Raw genomic sequence first — 17,723 nt, 5'->3', positions numbered from 1 at the left:
CAACCCTGGCACTTGCTTGAATTGTGGGCACTGTGCCTAAGAGAAAGGACATGGTCAGCCCCCTTTGGGCTGGCCTTGCCAACCCAAATCCAAAGTGGCAGCAAATGCCACATGTAAAACCCTTTCAGGTTTGAAATGTCAAACTGGAAACATTTGCTAATTTTAGCCTGGTGGCCAACACGTGGACCTTCTGCCACACAGCCTTCTCCCTTACAGTAGAGGGAATGTGGCATTAAGAGAGAATCCAGAGTCAGCTGCAATTGCCTTTTGCCCTACCCAAGAAGACAATTCAATTGTACCTTACTTTATTTTGTATATAAATATATGTGTGTCTATACATATATCTATATCTACAGATATCTGTAGATATAGATATATGTATATATGTTTGTATACAGTCACACACAGTACGTATAAGATCCGTGCTGATCCTCCACCCAAGGAAATTATTCTATTGTGATTCATGAAGTGTTGCCCCCCACTTATATGATTTCATTAGCATAGATTAACTGAAACTTTATTAGTCTGCTTGAGAAAGATTGCTCACTTCATTTTATATGTGTTTTTATATATAAATATATGCATGTGTATGTATAAAACAGATATAAGCAATATATTGTATATATACATACGAATACACACATTCATATATAAATATACACACATATACATATACATATCTATATATGTAGGCACACATTTTTCCAATACTTACGAGATCCAGTGCTGATCCTCCACCCAAGTATTCCATTATGATCCACAGCTTTGTGCCCTGTAAAGACCAAGCCAACAACGATTATGAAATGGCATTTGTGTCTTTCAGAGGAAAGTCTGCATTGGGTTATTCAGGTTCCTTGGTTTGTTATTGACTTCACTTTTTCTATGTTTGAAGCACTGGGGCTAGCTCTGACTCTTTCAGTTCTATTTTCTCCTATCAAAGTTGTTACCAAATCCTATCACTTATAAATCTGCAACTTTTCTCACACCTGGATCATCCTCCTTATCCTGAAGCTCCCTTCACTGGATGATCTTTCTTGCTTCTTTGAACAAGTCTTGCTGCTTTTCCCTTGTCTGATGAAACCACTGTTTAAACCATACCACAATCACCTATCTTATGCTTAGATGTGGCCAAGTCATTCTTCTGCTTAAAAGTCTTCAGAGAATCTTTATTGCCTGCTAGGTTAATGTTCACACTTGTCTGCCTAGCATTCAAAGTTCACTGCCATCTGCTGCCACTTGACCTTTCTAGCTTTCTATTACTTACTCTTGTTTTACATCACATTACCTACATAACTGTCTATAATTATGTCATTTGCTTTCTTATATCCACAAACAAGTTTTGAATTCCAACCCAACTCTTAAAAGTCCAATCAAAAAGTCCCCCCCCCCAACAAATTTTCTTTGATTTCTCCCCTTGGTGATGACCTTTTACCCTCAAATGGACCTCACTAGGCACTTTCTTTTTACAACTCCGAAACTTCTAGAGAATTCCTTGTGGAAATGTCATATCCACTATGAGACTGCAAGCTCCATGACATATCAAATAAATATTTGGCACTGGAAATTCAAAGATAAAACCAAAAAAATCCAGTGTGGTGATGAAGGAGTTTATAGTCCATAAATGTTCCATCTTCTCCATGCCACCCAAAGTACTCTGTATACAATAATGTTGTTCATTGATTGAGTCATGCCTGACTCTTCCTGACCTCATGGACCATAGCACACAAGTCCTTCTGTCCTCCACTATCTCCTGAAGTTTGTTCTAGTTCATGTTCATTGTTTCTTTGATATCAGCTATCTATCCCCATCCTCTGCTATTCCCTTCTCCTTTTGTCTTTAATCTTTCCCAACATCAGGATATTCCCAATGAGTCCTTAATAGTAACTCACATTAATCATAAGAGACTCACATTTCTATAGTTTAACGAAATAATTTTCCTTAAAGTAACCCTATATTTGGGAAGAAGTACAATCATCTCCATCTTACAGATAGAGAAATGGGCTTCAGGATGTTACAGAGCAAACATACAGTAAGTAGCAGAGCCAGGATTCGAATCCAAGTCAATGGACTCTAAGGCCACTGCTGTTTACATTGTACCACAGTTGTCTTTTAACAGATACTTAAATAAATGATGTTGATCGGTCTTACGTATTTTACAAAAGAAACTGAGGCCCAGAAATACTGATCTATTTCAGCAAAAATATCACATGTCTGACTGCAATAAAAAGTATTAAAAATGTGGCTGGAGCATTAGTAATCTGACAAAACAGAAAATTAAAAGGAATAAGTAGGTTTATGAAAAATGACTACTGGTACTTGAAGTAAAGCAGTTTTAATTAAAAGATAATGAAGAGGTAGATGGAGACTTTTGAAATTATTCTGAAGAGGATTTCTATGCACTTTCAAGGACTTGAAAAAGTTGATGATGTTAGTTCATTATATATAATTTAACTTCAAAATTTATATCTTTCCTTTCCTTTGATTATATATATATATATATGTATATATATATATATATATATGTATGTATGTATGTATCACTAGCACCTATCAAGCTGCCCATGTAACTAGGGATATTTTGGGGCTTATAAATGGAAAGTGGAAGATTCCCTTATCCCCAACGTTCCAAGGTAAAAAGCTAAGAGTTATAAGAAGGGGAAAAGTTTTAAAATCAAGTATTTGTAATTCAGGGAGCAACCTTATATGATAACACAAGTAGACATTGTTGGGGTCTAGTAAGAGAATAAAAGGTCATTCAAATGTTTTAGGATCACAGATTTTGAAATGGAATGAATCTAACTATCTAATTCAACCCTATCTTACTTAGGAGTACACTGAGGCTTTGAGTAGATAAAGGATTTGTCCAAGGTCTGAGTAGAAAATAGGAGAGTTGAGATTTGAATTTGGGTCCTCTGATTCCAAAGCCACTTCTCTTTACACTCTAGCATGCTGCCTCTAGAACAGGAGCTCTTAATCTGGAGTCTGTAAACTTTCTTTTTTTAAATATATTATTGAATTTCAAGGTAACTGAATCTTCTTTTATAACCCTCTGTATTTTATTTTTATGCAATTAAAAACATGATTTTGAGAGTCTTCAGTTTTTAGACCTCTTCTTAGACGTTAATAAAAGGTTTTAAAAGTAATAGAAAAGTTTCCCTAAAATTATCCCGGATCACAGTCTACTTTATAGCATGCAAAGAAGATATAATTCAAAATGGATAACAATGTACAAATTTATATTACTTTTTTTTTTGCAAGGCAGTGGGGTTAAATGGCTTGCCCAAGGTCACACAGCTAGGTAATTATTAAATGTCTGAAGCTGAATTTGAATCCAAGACCAGTGGTCTATCCACTGTGCCACCTAGCCTCCCCCTATATTACTTCTTTTTTTTAAAGACTATTGTAGAACATTTTTCAGCCTTTTTTTTAAAAAAAAGTAAAATTGAAAAAGGACATTCTTTTAGAGAGAGGGTGAAAAATATTTCCTTAACCTAAATAGAAAGCTAAAGGCAAACTCTAGCAACAAGTAGAGGCATGACTCAAATTACATTTAATGCCTGTGTGAACCTCACTGAGATTTACATTGAACTAAAGAAATACTTTAAGATGATGAAAGATTCTTCCAATATGATGAGATCACAGGGGAAGGGTTCACTAACTTTAGCACTCTTCATAAAGGCTAACTTTGTCAGTCATGAAAATTGACAATGAACTCAAATTTAAGAAAAACATTGTGGTTCTACTGAAGGGTTTTTTTTGGTTTCTGCTTTCACTTTTAAAGATGGAGTTACACAGTGATCTCAGTCAAAATGAATACCTACTAATTTTTTTGCATGTCCCAAGGAAGTCACTACAACTCCATCAAAAACATGTAATTATCTCTGGCACAAGTTCTCCCCCCCCCCCACTTCTTTCCTATTTACAATGAAATATTGGTTATTCTAAAGACAACTCTTAAAAATGGGGAAATAAGCACAGTTTAATGTCTAAGACCCTTTGATATCGTCAAAAAGAGTAGCATGGGCCATATACAGCTCCCAAATGCTAGCTAAGAGGATATAGTCTTAAATAGCATTGATTGGACCCTACTATTCTGGATTTTCATCACAAATTAAAAACACAATATCCTTTTTGACATTGATTGAACAGAAGTTGATCAAGGTGAGAAAACCAATTACTCAGACTGGAATATAAATGGAATATAAAAAAATTAACTATAAAAGCAAAGTAGTATGGAGTATGCAGGGCAGAAAAAATATTTAATGGGCCTCAAGGTAGAAGACTGAATTTCTGAAACATTTACTAGCAATATTAAGTTTTGGCATCTGCAAAATGGGGAAAATAATGGGGAAAGCAAAATGGGGAAATAAATACTTTCTTAGCCTTTAAATACTACAGAAAGAGGAATTATCAATGATCACAAATAGCATGCTTGATGTAATATAATGGATCCAGGATAAAAAATCACTGACATAATCTGGACATTTCTATAGTAGCATTGTGAAGCAAATAAATGCTTCAAAAGCACCTTTTTTTAGCTCATTATGGAAGCTACTGGCTCCTGACATGGGACTATTTAATGTAGCTCTTTAAAATATATTAGAGGCAACCTTTTTGAATTGCAGGAGGTACTTGGAGCACTCAAGAATATAAAATTTGTATAAAATCTTTCAAGACCAAATTTCTTTAATTCAGAAAATTTGATCAGATGTCCATTATTGTATTATGTGCAAAGTAAAAAGAGAGAACTAAGAGTTCATTTTTCAAGAAACTACACAAATAAATAACAATAGAAACAGAAGTTGTTTTAACATAAACTTTGACAATCTGTCAGTGTAATACAGAATGACCTGTTTGAAAAAGATCTCATTTAATAACAAGTTTCAGCATTCACATTTAAAACCTTGAGTTGTGGGAGGAGTCCCTTCCTCCTACCCCAATTCCCCTCATTGAAAAACCAAGTTATTTGATATAGGTTAAAAATATGTAGTCATGAAAAATAGTCATGTTGTAAAACTAAACAAGCCCCCCGCCCTGAAAAAAAAAACCTCAAGAAAAATAAAGTAAAAAATATGTTTCAATCTGTATTCAGACACCATTAGCTCTGTCTTTGGGATGGATAGTATTCTTTATCCTAAATCCTTCAGAATTGTCTTAGGTCACAGCATTGCTGAGAAAAGGTAAGCCATTCACAGTTGATCATTCTACAACACTGCTGTTACTTTGTTTTTAGTACATTTCAATTGCATCTACTCATGCAAGTTTTTTTTTTTTTTTTTACTGAGAGGTCCTTTTCCTTCCTGTTTTTCATCTCTTTTGGAATATAGACCTGGTAGTGGCATGGCTAGGTCAAAAGGTTAGGTATGATTTTATAGCCCTTCGGGCATAGTTCCATCTCATTTAATATTTTAAGTTAGTCCCAAAAATGTAGCAAAGGTTCACTCCTATTTGTTCCTAAGAGTTTGGAGACAGCAGAATTTAGCTCATTGTACAGGAAAAAAGCATAAAACACCCTACAACAAGCAAGTCTTCTAAGCTAAGAGAGTCAAATGAAGCTTTCTAAAAATAGCAACTGCTTCATTTAATCTATATGAATGAAAACTAATGCTTCAGTGAATTATGGTAAAATATACATATATGCTAGAATACAATAAGAACTTCCCTTTGGAAATAAATGCTGAAATTAAATGCTTTTAAAGGAACTTTATAATATACAATTATTCCCTTTTATTTGTTATTAAGGTGAAGAGGACTTTATAAAAAGTAATGAAATTCAAATGGTATATTTTTCAAATAACTATTAATGGCAGGATACCAAAATTTTCTGCACAGTATTGTAGGAAGAAGACTGACTTTGCATCAGGTTCTAACTCTATGAGACTTTTGGGCAAATACCTCATGCTTTTTGAACCTCAGTTTCCTAATCTAAAAAGTGGGGGGGGTCATACAAAGGTCTGGGGGTGGGAGCAGAAGGTAACTCATAATGCCTACAAACCCATCTTTTAAATACATTTTATGTGCCTCTACAGGCTTAACAGTAACTAGAACAAAAACAAAAACAACAACAGAAGTGTGTTTTTTTGAAGCTAGGGAAAGTACGATTTTGAAAAAATTCCCTTTCAAACTTCAGATTTTTAAGGCATCCATCGTACTCTACATTGTATCAAAGTTATTTGTGTGCTTTCATCTTATCACACTGCTAGACTGCAGTCTTCATTATGGCAGGAACTGAAGTTGACTCTGCTCTGTAGCGCCCCCAGCAGATCATCGTTCGGTAGACCCTCAACATTCATTTTCCCAAAGTCATGAGTGAACCAGAGGCAAGCTGTGACCTCCATAGCCTTTCCTGCAATTTACCTCAAAGAACCAAACATAGACAAAACCCTCCAAAAAGAGCATGCCAGTATGAAAACAAATCCTTCTTCTACCTTATATGTTCAAGTCAAACAATGATTAATCAGTTATTTGGTGCTAAGGGAGATAAAATGATAACAAGTATATGAGCCTTTCCTCCAAGAATCCTATAATCTTGGAGAAAAGAAACAAAACTTCTCCCCTCCCCCCACCCAATTCCCTTGCGCAGCAAAGAGCTAACAATGACTAAGGAATGCTGTCAATCCTTCATAGCAGATACATGTGACTAAAGTGTTACAGAAAGCTCAGAAAGTCATGGAATTTTGTGGGTCACTTTTCAGGAGACCAATCCAACTTCCTGACCTACACAGTGGTGACTGTCAACACTATCCTAGAATCAACAAAACCCTAAAATTTTGCTGGATGGAAGGATTCCTGGTTCTAGCCTTATTCCACCAGATCTGTGTATAAGTATCTTTGTGGGTAAGAGTGCTACATGTAAACACAAGGAAGCCTTTTCCTGAGGCTGCATTTGGACCAGAGGTCAGTTTCATTTTGAGTCCCACATGAATACAAAATTTAGGTGCAGAAACTGAGTCCCAAGTTGGAGTCAGGATACAGCTGCTAAATGGAAGAGTAGGCTATTTGGCATCATTAACTGTACTTGATGAAGCCCACAGCTGACAAACCTTGATTTATTTTAAAGCACTGCCTTTTGTAAAAAGAACCATAATGAAAATACCTCATGACTTTCATAAAAACATTACCTTTAAATATGATCCATAGTATTTTGTTACATACGAACTGTCACATTGACTTAAAACAGTTATTTCTTGCTGAATGTCTTCTATTTCATCTTCTGCTTCCTCGAGGTCTATGATTTTAATAGCAACCACTTGCTGTGTCCGGTTATCAATTCCTTTAAAAACTTCTCCAAAGGAGCCTTTCCCAATGCGTTCCAATTTAGTGAATAACTCTTCTGGATCAGTTCTTTGATTCTAAGGAAGAAGAAAAAATCAATGAGAAAGGGAAGAAAGAAGAGGGAGTTGAACATAATAAATTCCATCACTCCTTCGGGTACCTGTGATTTTGTCAATGTTGTTCCAATCCCCAACAGATACAGATTATTTCCCATCTCTACCTTTAGCAGTCTTCATGAACTTCTATGGTTAGAGAAAACAATCATCCTTTGGCTGACCTTTTGGTTAAGGGTTGCTCAAACAGCCTGGCCAGACCTCAGGCAGCACAAAGTCATCACACCAGGCCCGAACTTCAAATCTTTCTGGCTTAGTAGGCTGTCATAGCTTGTGCCCACCTAGGATTATCTTCAAACATTAGCCAAGTCTGCTCTATATTACAGTCAGGAACCCAAGAAGGATTTTAGAAGATGGTTCAAAGGTTGAGGAAAATAAATCATATAAAACAGTCATAGAGAATATTGACTCAGCATTCAATATATCTATTGCTTTGAATTATCCAGAGTTTCTTAATCTTTGGCTGGTTATGCCCTAGGCCTTGGATTGGACAAATTTGAACTATCTGTTCACAGCCTAAACATACTACACTGTTAGGGGCAGTGCCCTGGTCAAGACTCCATTGACATTCTAACTAATGTCCTGCCATTTTCAGCAGAACTGCTCTCAACCACTGCTCCCCCATTATAGGTAGCATACTCCCCCAACTATGATTCCCCAGATTCCTAAAATAATTACCTATTACCTGAGTCCACCCACAGCCCTGCCCTCTAACTTTAATCTTGTCCATCTATCCTCAAAATTCTCTCCAGACTATGTCTAACTCTTAACTCTGCCCACCCCCTTTATTATACACACTGGAATTCTCATATCAACCACTATCAAACTTCTCTTCACTGTGGAGGGATGCTCTTTTCAGACACTTAACTTTCCTGAGATGACACTACATTCCCGATCTCCCATCCACTCCACCCCTGGCTCCACTGTTTCTTATACTCTCCATCATACTAGGCTTGCTCTCCACTTTTACTTCTAGACTCCTCCTTTGCTGACATCATTCCCTTCTCTCCTTTTGAATTTTACTCAGAAAATATATCATCCAATCCAGAGCTTCTAATATCCAGGCCATTCTCTCTCTCTCTTTTCTCAAGGAGTTTGGAACCTAACTCATTGATTCCTCTACTTCCCAACTCCTGCTCTTATACTAGGGGATTTTCCAGGGTCCATGTTGATGGTCCCTTCAAACATGCTAAAGTTCTACTTCGTCAATCTAACCATGCTACCCTCAATCATACCAAAAGATGGCTATACCTTAGATCTCCCCATGACCCACATATCTGTGAAGAAAAACTTTTAACATTCCTCTATTTGAACACAACTTTTTTTTATCATTATCTCTCCCAATGTCTCATCCTTCCAAAACCTTTTCTTTGTCCTTATCATAGTATCTTCGACCTTTCAATGCTTTCTTAGTAGTAATGCTCCAAGTTCCCTTTCCTCCCTTTCTCATTTTCTAAATTGCCATTTGCCACTTTAATAACCCCCTAAATGTGAATCACTACTACTGCGACCACCACCACCACCACCAACTCCTCCTCCTCCTCTGCTCCTTCTTATGGACTTCTGAAGGAGTAAGAGGAAATCATACAAACAAGATGACTGGTTCTGCCACAAATTTTTTATCCTATGACCTCAATGCAACCTTCACTGCAGCAAGATAATCTTTGTAATTTTCCCAAATTGACTCTATTCTGTTCCCCATTAAGGCTGTCCCCAAACCTTCTGTTTCATTCTCAAATATCCTAGAGCTTTTAGTTCAGGACCATATTTCAGACTTTTTAGTAACAAAAGATTATTCACTATGAGCTCCCATTTCACATTCTCTTCATCTTAAAACTGTCTGATATCATCTTCATCCCCCTCTCTTCTCCTTTACTCTAGTCTCTGATTATGAGATAGCCTACTCCAATACAAAGGGACAAACTGAAGATATGTCCTTGATCCCACATTCTCCTGTCTTCTTAAAGAGATGGTCCTTTCAATCATCCACACTGACTAATTTTCAATTTCTCCCTTTGTACTAGGGTTCCTTTCCTGCTGCCTTCAATCATGGCCAAGTCTCTTGATTATCCTTACAATACCTTCACTAAGCTCTACCATCTCTTCAAGCTAGCATACTATAATGTCTCCTCTCTCACATCTACACTTACTAGAAGAAGCTGTTTAAACCTATTGGCTTCATTTCTTCTCCTTTGACTTCTCAACCCTTTGAAAACTGGATTCTAAACTCATCATTCAATGAAACTGCTCTCTCCAAAGTTAGGAAGAATTCTCAGAATTGCCAAACGAGATGATCCCATCCTTCTTGACATTTCTGCAGCACCTGGCACTGCTGATCACCTCTCTTCTCTGAATTTATACACTTCTCTCTCTCTTAGAAGCGTCATCTATGATGACTTCTTGGTCTTCTTTGCTTACTCATCATTTGTATCATGCCAATTTTGAGCACACTCCAAGGCTCTGTATTGGATTGTATTTTCTCTTCTCTCCACATCCTTTTGGTGGACAGCTAGGTAATGTAGTAGATAGAGTACAGGCCTTCAAGTCAGGAGGACCTGAGTTTGAATCTGATCTCAGACACTTGACACTTACTAGCTGTGTGACATTGGGTAAGTCCCTTCACCCTGAATGCCTTGCATCCAGAGTTATCTCCAGTCATCCTCATTTGTATCTGGCCACTGGATCCACTTTCTCTGGAGGAAAAAGTGATGCTGATGACTTAGCACGGCATCCCCCCACTGAAATCAAATTCATGTGCTTGTCATGCCATCATCTCCCCTGATGTCATGGTCTTCTTCGAGAATGAAGGACAAACATGATCATCATCACATTGTCTCACCAAGCCACTCAGCTCCCATAGGTTCATATATCATCTCTAGGCAGAAAATTCCTAGGTCTCTAGATCTAGCCCTAGTTTCTTTCTGGAGCTCCTGTACTGCATTGCTGCCAATTAAATATTTCTTAATGGATGGCTATAGATATCATAAAATCAACATTTTCAAAACAGAATACTTTCTATTAAAACCTTCCATTTAGAAAAACAAAAGCAAAACCTCCCTATTATACCATAGATAACACCACCATCCTTCCAGAGACCCAAGTTTACAAGCTTGGCAGTGTTAACCTCAACTTCTCACTCTCCCTCAATCTACACAGCCAAATCTTTCCATTTTACTTGCATAAAATCTGTCTCCTCTATCCCCTTCTCACTACTTTCATTAACTACCACCTTAGTGCAAGGCCTTCTCAACTCTCATCTGGATGATTGCAATTGTCCTCTAACTGATCTCAAGTGGCTGCCCACAATCTACCTTCTATACAGCTACCTTAAAAGCACAGGTCTATGTCACTCCCCTACTCAATAAACTGCATTGGCTGTCAAATAGAACCTCTATTTGACTTCTAAAGTCTTTCACAAATTGGGCTCAACCTGCCTGCCTTCCCCCCCCCCCCCCTGCACACTCTATGGTTAGCTAAACTGACCTCCATATTGTTCTTCACATAACCATCCTTCATCCCTGGAATATGTTCCCTTCTTACCTATACCTCAAAGAATCCCTTTGTTCCTTCAAAACTCAACTCTCAAACACTACCTTCCACGAACACACCCTTTCCTGAGTCCCAACTGCTTGTGTCTTCCTCCCCTAATATAACTTATGTTTACTTTGTATATATTTACAAACATTCATATTGTTTCCCCTTCCTTTTTCTTGTTGCATCTCCAGCACAGCACAGTGTTTGCCACAGAGCAAGTGCTTGTTAAAAGCTCCTTGATTGCCATAGGCTTCTCCATAGGTTGCTAATGAGTGCTTAGCATATCCTCAAAACATGCCATACATAGTCGTTTAAATTAACTTTCAAGCAAATGATCTGAGCTCATTAAAAAGCACACACACACACACACACACACGTCTTTCTGTTCTTTCTACATGGAGGTTTTAATATCTCTTGGTTTGTGTCAAGGTCAGAGCAACAACAACAGCAAAATGTTTTCCAACTGAATTTACTTAACCCAAGTAGTGCAAGTTTTCCTATCCAGATATTCAGAGAGCTGAGCTAACTTAAGGGATCAAGACCAACAAAGTTTAGTCACAAAAACTTAAACTTTGGACCAACTTCTGTCCATTTACAAAGTATTCAAATTTCCCTTTTTTACTTCGAGGGGTGAAACTAATGGCTTGTCTTATTGTAGTGATGAATCTCTATTTTATTCTAGTAATTTAAAATGTAAGAGGTAAGGATGGAAACAAGCAAGCAGACTGGACAGTGGCCAATAAAAATGAGCATTTTAGCCATTTCTTTGGTCAAGCTAACAGCCACCAGAAAGGAGCCTTGAGATACTCTCAAGACTTAACTCCCTTTTGTTTTCCTGAATGAGAGATGAGTTTGAATCTGATGATATTTCATTGGTTTTGAGACTGCTGCCACCAACAAAGATGAGCTCCTCTTAATTTTTGGCAGTTTGCCTGAACAAAGACAAAACCTTCATAGCAGCAAAGACACAGTTGTAAGCTTGCACAAAGATTGAGCAACATGTGTCAGGCTAATAAAATACACCAGAAAAGGAATTTAAAAGAGATAAAAAGCAAACTTTAATAAAGTCAACACCTGGTAATCCTCCCAGAACAGAGTACGGTACCCCATTATATTATAGCAGACGCTATGATAAGGAAATACACAATATAACCAAATGACTTCCATAATAGTAGATAGTATGCAGCAAGCATGTTTTGTTTCACAAATAATCCTGTACAAAAATGCCCTGTCTCGGGCCCAAACATCAGTCACTCTGTCCTATCGATTGATACCAAGCTAAACTAAGCTAAACTTATCTAAAGCAAATAAAAAACTACCTCATCTAAACAAAGGCTAGCACATGCAGGAATTAGCAAATGGATTAAGAATATTACAATGCTTTTGGCAAGGATATGATACTCTGCTCTTCAATTTGTTACTAAAATATAAGCAATTGAGAGACAACTTTTATATTTCTGAAGAGGTCATACACTTATAAATCATAACATAAATCAAACAGAAACTTCCAAATTTTCCCTTAGCAAATGACCTTGCACCAGTAACTGCTTCTACTACTATCATAAGAGAATGTTGTTTTGCAAGAGTATAATGACTTTCTGAATGTCAATGGGAGTCACTATATATATGTTCAATGTGACTACGGAAAATTGTATACCAAGTTCCCAAGCTTTTCAAGAGGACAAACTAACTTTCCAATTTTTCCCTCAAAGCCTTAAGGTCAATGAAGTGAAGTGAGAAAATGAAAAATTTAAAATCAGGGGAAGAGTTGAGTATGAAAGAAAGAAAGGTGAGGCAATAGAGTCCCTGGTTATATTAGAAAAGAGAATGCCCATCCCCACTGGCTATACTTCCCTGCTGACTAAGAATCCTGTCACAAGCCAGAGGGAAGAAGGTGAGCTATTGTAAGAACCAGCTTGGAGAACTAGGCAAGGCTCTGATAAAAGTTTTAATGCAAGGGATATTTTAATAGGTATTAATTTCCATTAAAGCTTTCACTTATATTTCACATTTGGCAGAAGAGTTTGAGCTAAAAAAAGAATATAAAGTAGTTCAAGTGCCTTGGAAAAGTTTGGATTAGTAGATTAGGTTAGAAGTTGAATTTGGGAAGGAGAAATTGTGAAGAACAATCTCCAGGCCTGGATTCTGGTCTAGATTCTACTTCCAGGTTGGAAGAGAGTAGGAAATAAAAGAATCAATGAGAGTATCAAGTTAGAACAGGGAGGGGCAGCTAGGTGGTACAGTGGATAGAGCACTAGCCCTGGAGTCAGGAGGACCTGAGTTCAAATCCAGCCCCAGACACTTAATAATTACCTACTGGTGTGACTTTGGGCAAGTTACTTCACCCCATTGCCTTAAATAAAAAAAAGTTAGGACAGGGAATAGAATCTGAAGAGTTACGCTTAAGATAAGGAAAAAAATTGCAAAACAAGGCAGGCTAAGTAGGAAAAAGAAAAGGGCTAAGCAAATTGTGAAAGAGGGCCAAATTGTGTTACTAGAGATCTTGTTGAGACAAAGCAAAAAAATTTGAGTAGGGTTGTCTATAAAAAGTTTTAATCTAGGTGCTTAGAATTGAGAAATAAATATCCACAAATACTTTCAAAAAACAAGGCTGAAAATCTCAACCATGATGGACAAACAGGGAAACTGTATTTTACATCAACTGTATGATGTTTGTATGACTGTTACATATGTTCCAAGTATAGGCTATTTTACATTCTTGGACCAGAAATAGATAGGAGGCTATTCCTGAAGAGGAGAAAATTGAATGCTTTGGGGTAAAAGCTCTTATCCTTCCAAAAATGATACAGTAGAACCACAGTAGCTGTCAGGTGGTAAATCATGGGATGGTAAAATGCAGATGAAAAAAGAAATAATAGTAGTTGGTGGTCCCCTGCTCGGACAACCAGATAATAAGAGAGATCAGCTGTCTTCCTGGGACATGTACCCAGGACAAAACAGAGAACTCCCTACAACATGTCCAAGTGGATGACAACTAGTCACTTCTGATGATTCACATAGGCACTACTGACATTCCAAAAGGAACATAGGGGAAAAATTCATTTGAGAAATAAAGAGCCTCAAGTGTCTATAAACAAAGGCCACAACACAAGATGACCAAAAAAAAATCAGGAAGAACAGGGGCTAGAACCATAAGACTGGAAAAGGGTAAAGGTCCCTATTTTCTAAGAATGAGAAAATGTCTACAAAATATAGATCAGTGAGCTTCAATTCTTGAGAAAATTCCAGAACAGATCACTAAAGAGATAATTGGCAAGCACCTAGAAAGAAAAGCAGTTAACAAAGAATCAATATATTTTCATTAAGAATAAGTCATGCCAGACTGAAGTTTTTCATTTTTTGAATGAGTAGGAGGAAGTTTTATGAGTGTAATCTGTTCAGATTTTAACAGAACTTTATTTTTAGGTTTTTTTGCAAGGCAATGGGGTTAAGTGGCTTGCCCAAGGTCACACAGCTAGATAATTATTAAGTATCCGAGATGGCATTTGAACTCAATTCCTCCTGACTCCAAGGCCAGTGCTCTATCCACTGCGCCATCTAGCCACCACTTGACAAAACTTTTGATAAAATTATCTCAAACTATTCTTTTTTTGCTTTTAATTTTGTTAATCCCTTTTTTGGTTTTCATAATTTCAACTGGAGGGAGTTTGATTTGATGTTTTCTCTAGATTATTTAGTTCCATATCTCATTTATTGAATTTTCCTATCTTTTGTTGATGAAAGTGTTTAGTGATAGAAAAATTGCTCCTAAGTATAGCTTCAGCTGCATCCCATAAGTTTTGATATGTTCTCCATTGTCATTTTCTCTGATGAAATTTTATGTAGTTTCTCTGATTGTTCTTTGATCTTATAGTCTACAATTAGTTTTTAATTCTTTCTTCAAAAGGCCTTTATTGAATATACTTTTCATTTTGAGATCAGAAAAGAGTATTTGTTTGGTATTTCTGCTGTTCTGCATTTAATGACTTTTTATGCCTCCATTGCATAGCCAGTTTTATAAAAGGTGCCACACACATTGAGGAAGTATGTACACTTCTTTCTGATTCCATTTAATGACTGGCAAAGATCTAGCAATTCAATTATGATTGTTAATAGTAACATTTCCTTTCATTCTAGATGCTTGTATTTTTTCCTTCCCTTTGCTCACTCCCTACCCTCCATTTAAAAATCAGAGGGTAAAAATAGGAGTTTGCAAACAAAAAGAAACCCAAGGCTTGTAGATTAATCAGAAGCATCAGACTTTTGTCACATGAATATTTCCATTCAGAAGAGTGCTGAATGGCACTGGACATTGTGAGTACTAAACAAAACTAAAATCAAAATTCAATTGAATTTATATAAACATACAGGAAATTGGTTACTGATATGAGAGTCATATCAGAATCAGCTCTCTATATGTAAGCAGTCAGATCATTGTCTATTAGAACAAAGGTCAAACATCAAATCAGAAATGGAAAGATGAGACACCATTTTAGCAGCTTCAACCTAACCTATTCAAACAAGCTGTCATTAATGAAAAATAGGAAATGGAAAAAAGGCAAAGGTATTGTTTCGAATATCACCATTTCCTATAAAACCCTAACCGATGTAAAACATAAGGACAAGTTCCCAGAAGCCAAGTTACCAGCAAATGCTCTTTGATAAGCAGAGACAGATGGCAGACAAGGACAAGTTGTTTAGAATATTAATTAATTTGTAAAATACAAAGGAAGGTGGGCTGGCTAGGTGGCACAATGGATACACCAGCCCTGGAGTCAGGAGTACCTGAGTTCAAATCTGGCCTCAGACACTTAATTAATTACCTAGCTGTGTGGCCTTGGGCAAGCCACTTAACCCCATTACCTTGCAAAAAAAAAATACAAAGGAAGGTAGAATACCATGAATAGTATCACTTCATAAAATAGTGAAAAGCAGTAGAGATAAAAACAAAGCTATAGAATTTTGGCATGAGACCCAACACAATGAATTAATCTCATATGAAACTGGCAGGGGGCTAATAGAAAATGGAACAAATCTATCATCCTATTTTCATCAATAGTAAATATAATGATCAGATTTGTACCCTAACATCCCATTCTTTGATATGAGGAAGCTAAAATGATACTTGGGAAGATGAAAGCAGGGCGAGTGGCTGATCCACATCAATGGTATTCTGAGAAAATTCATGCTTGAAAGTGACAATTTTGAAAGCACTGTACAATCATTTTACAAGTTATCTCAAAGAGGAGAAAAAAAAACAATGGGGAAAATTCCATAGACAATATCAATTCTAAAAGATGACCAGGAGAACCTCAATCACTAACTCAATGTTACAAAAAAAGTAGGAGGCAGGGCAGCTAGGTGGCACAATAGACAGAGCACCAGCCCTGGAGTCAGGAGGACCTGAGTTCAAATCCAGTCTCAGACACTTATTGATGTGTGGCCTTGGGCAAATCACTCAACCCCAGTGCCTTGCAAAAGCCAAAAACAGGAGACCTTAAAAAAGTAGGAGGCTACTTTCTCATCTGCATAATATCCTTACGAGAATAAAGGGTACCTCGGATGAAAAGAACTATTAGGCAGGCTTCTGCACCAGTTTTCCAAAATGTGTCTTGTCTTTCAAATCACACAATTGACCAAAAAATAAAGAATAAAAAATACTGAGGTTACTATTTTTTTTTAAAAATTCACTTGATAGAACAAACAGCCATCAAGGTTTTCCTTCAACAACTTGGATCTTATGCAAATATTACCATCATAGAAAATTGGTTAATCACTGAAACTCCCCAGATAACTTGTTCAATGACCCTAATTAATATTGCCAAGTCAGAGAAAAGGAAGATAAGTTATCCAGAGGTTTATGCCATTGTCATGGGAAGATGTTCTGTGCAAAGGTTCCAAAGCAGATGATGAGATGTTCCTGCCACTCACAATACAGATATTGCATTAAGTGCATCAACCCCAAGAACATATATGGATTCAATGAGAGTCAAAATTACTCATACAGTTATAGATTTAGTCATCTAGTCCAAATCCTTCATTTTAAAAATGAAACTGAGGCCCAGAGATGTTAAGCAATCTGCTCAAGGTCCCACACGTAGTAAATGGCAGGTCTGGTATTCAAACTCAGGGTCTCTAATGCCAAACGTAGCATTCTTTTATTGTATCTCCCTTAAAGAGAACATGTAGAAAAAATTAAATGAATAAAAAAAACTGCTTGTTTTCAAGACCATGACAAGAGGTTATGTGGCCACAGAAACACTGAAGATGAATTAGTTTGACCCTCAATTAAATAGGATTGGTCCAGACTGCATTTGGGAAACTGTACTTTCAACTTATAGTACTTTCATTGATCCAAAGACACTTCCCAGCACAAAAGTCCATCTTTTTTTCAATAGTATTTTGATACAATAGACATATTCCAACTAGTATAGTACATCACTGGCCCCTACAAAGCACATTCCCAGGGAAACAATTAAATTAACATCACCCAAACTGTGATAGCAGCAACTAGTAGTTCAAAACACTTTCCACTTTACATGTGATCAGATTTCAATTGTCATCTGAGGTCGTATTCATTTATGTTATTGTAATCATTTTGCAAATTTGCCCTTTTGGCTCTCTCTTCATTATGGTTTTTCCCCCCTGCAGTCTTAATTACTCTCATTCCTTAAGGTCCAATAATATTCCATTACATTTCATTCAGCAGTTCCCAAATTATCAAGAGGTTAGTTTGTTTTCTTTTTACAACAAATGCTATTCCGAATACTTTTGTACATATAGGTCTTCTTCTATTGTCAA

At 36.8% G+C, this 17,723-nt stretch overlaps 1 protein-coding gene across 1 annotated transcript in view; it reads right to left on the bottom strand.

Annotated features, from left to right (window-relative positions):
- Nucleotides 1-17,723, bottom strand: part of STK26 (serine/threonine kinase 26) — a 54,985-nt gene that overhangs the window by 13,175 nt on the left and 24,087 nt on the right. Inside the window, exons 2-3 of the mRNA XM_074201194.1 lie at nt 7,122-7,352; nt 716-772 (exon numbers count right to left, since the gene is read on the bottom strand). Coding sequence (XP_074057295.1) covers nt 716-772; nt 7,122-7,352 — 288 coding nt within the window. The remainder of the gene's footprint in view (nt 1-715; nt 773-7,121; nt 7,353-17,723) is intronic.

This window comes from Macrotis lagotis, chromosome X, assembly GCF_037893015.1.
Source record: "Macrotis lagotis isolate mMagLag1 chromosome X, bilby.v1.9.chrom.fasta, whole genome shotgun sequence".
Lineage (NCBI taxonomy): Eukaryota > Metazoa > Chordata > Mammalia > Peramelemorphia > Peramelidae > Macrotis > Macrotis lagotis.
This window is presented reverse-complemented; position numbering and strand designations above follow the sequence as displayed.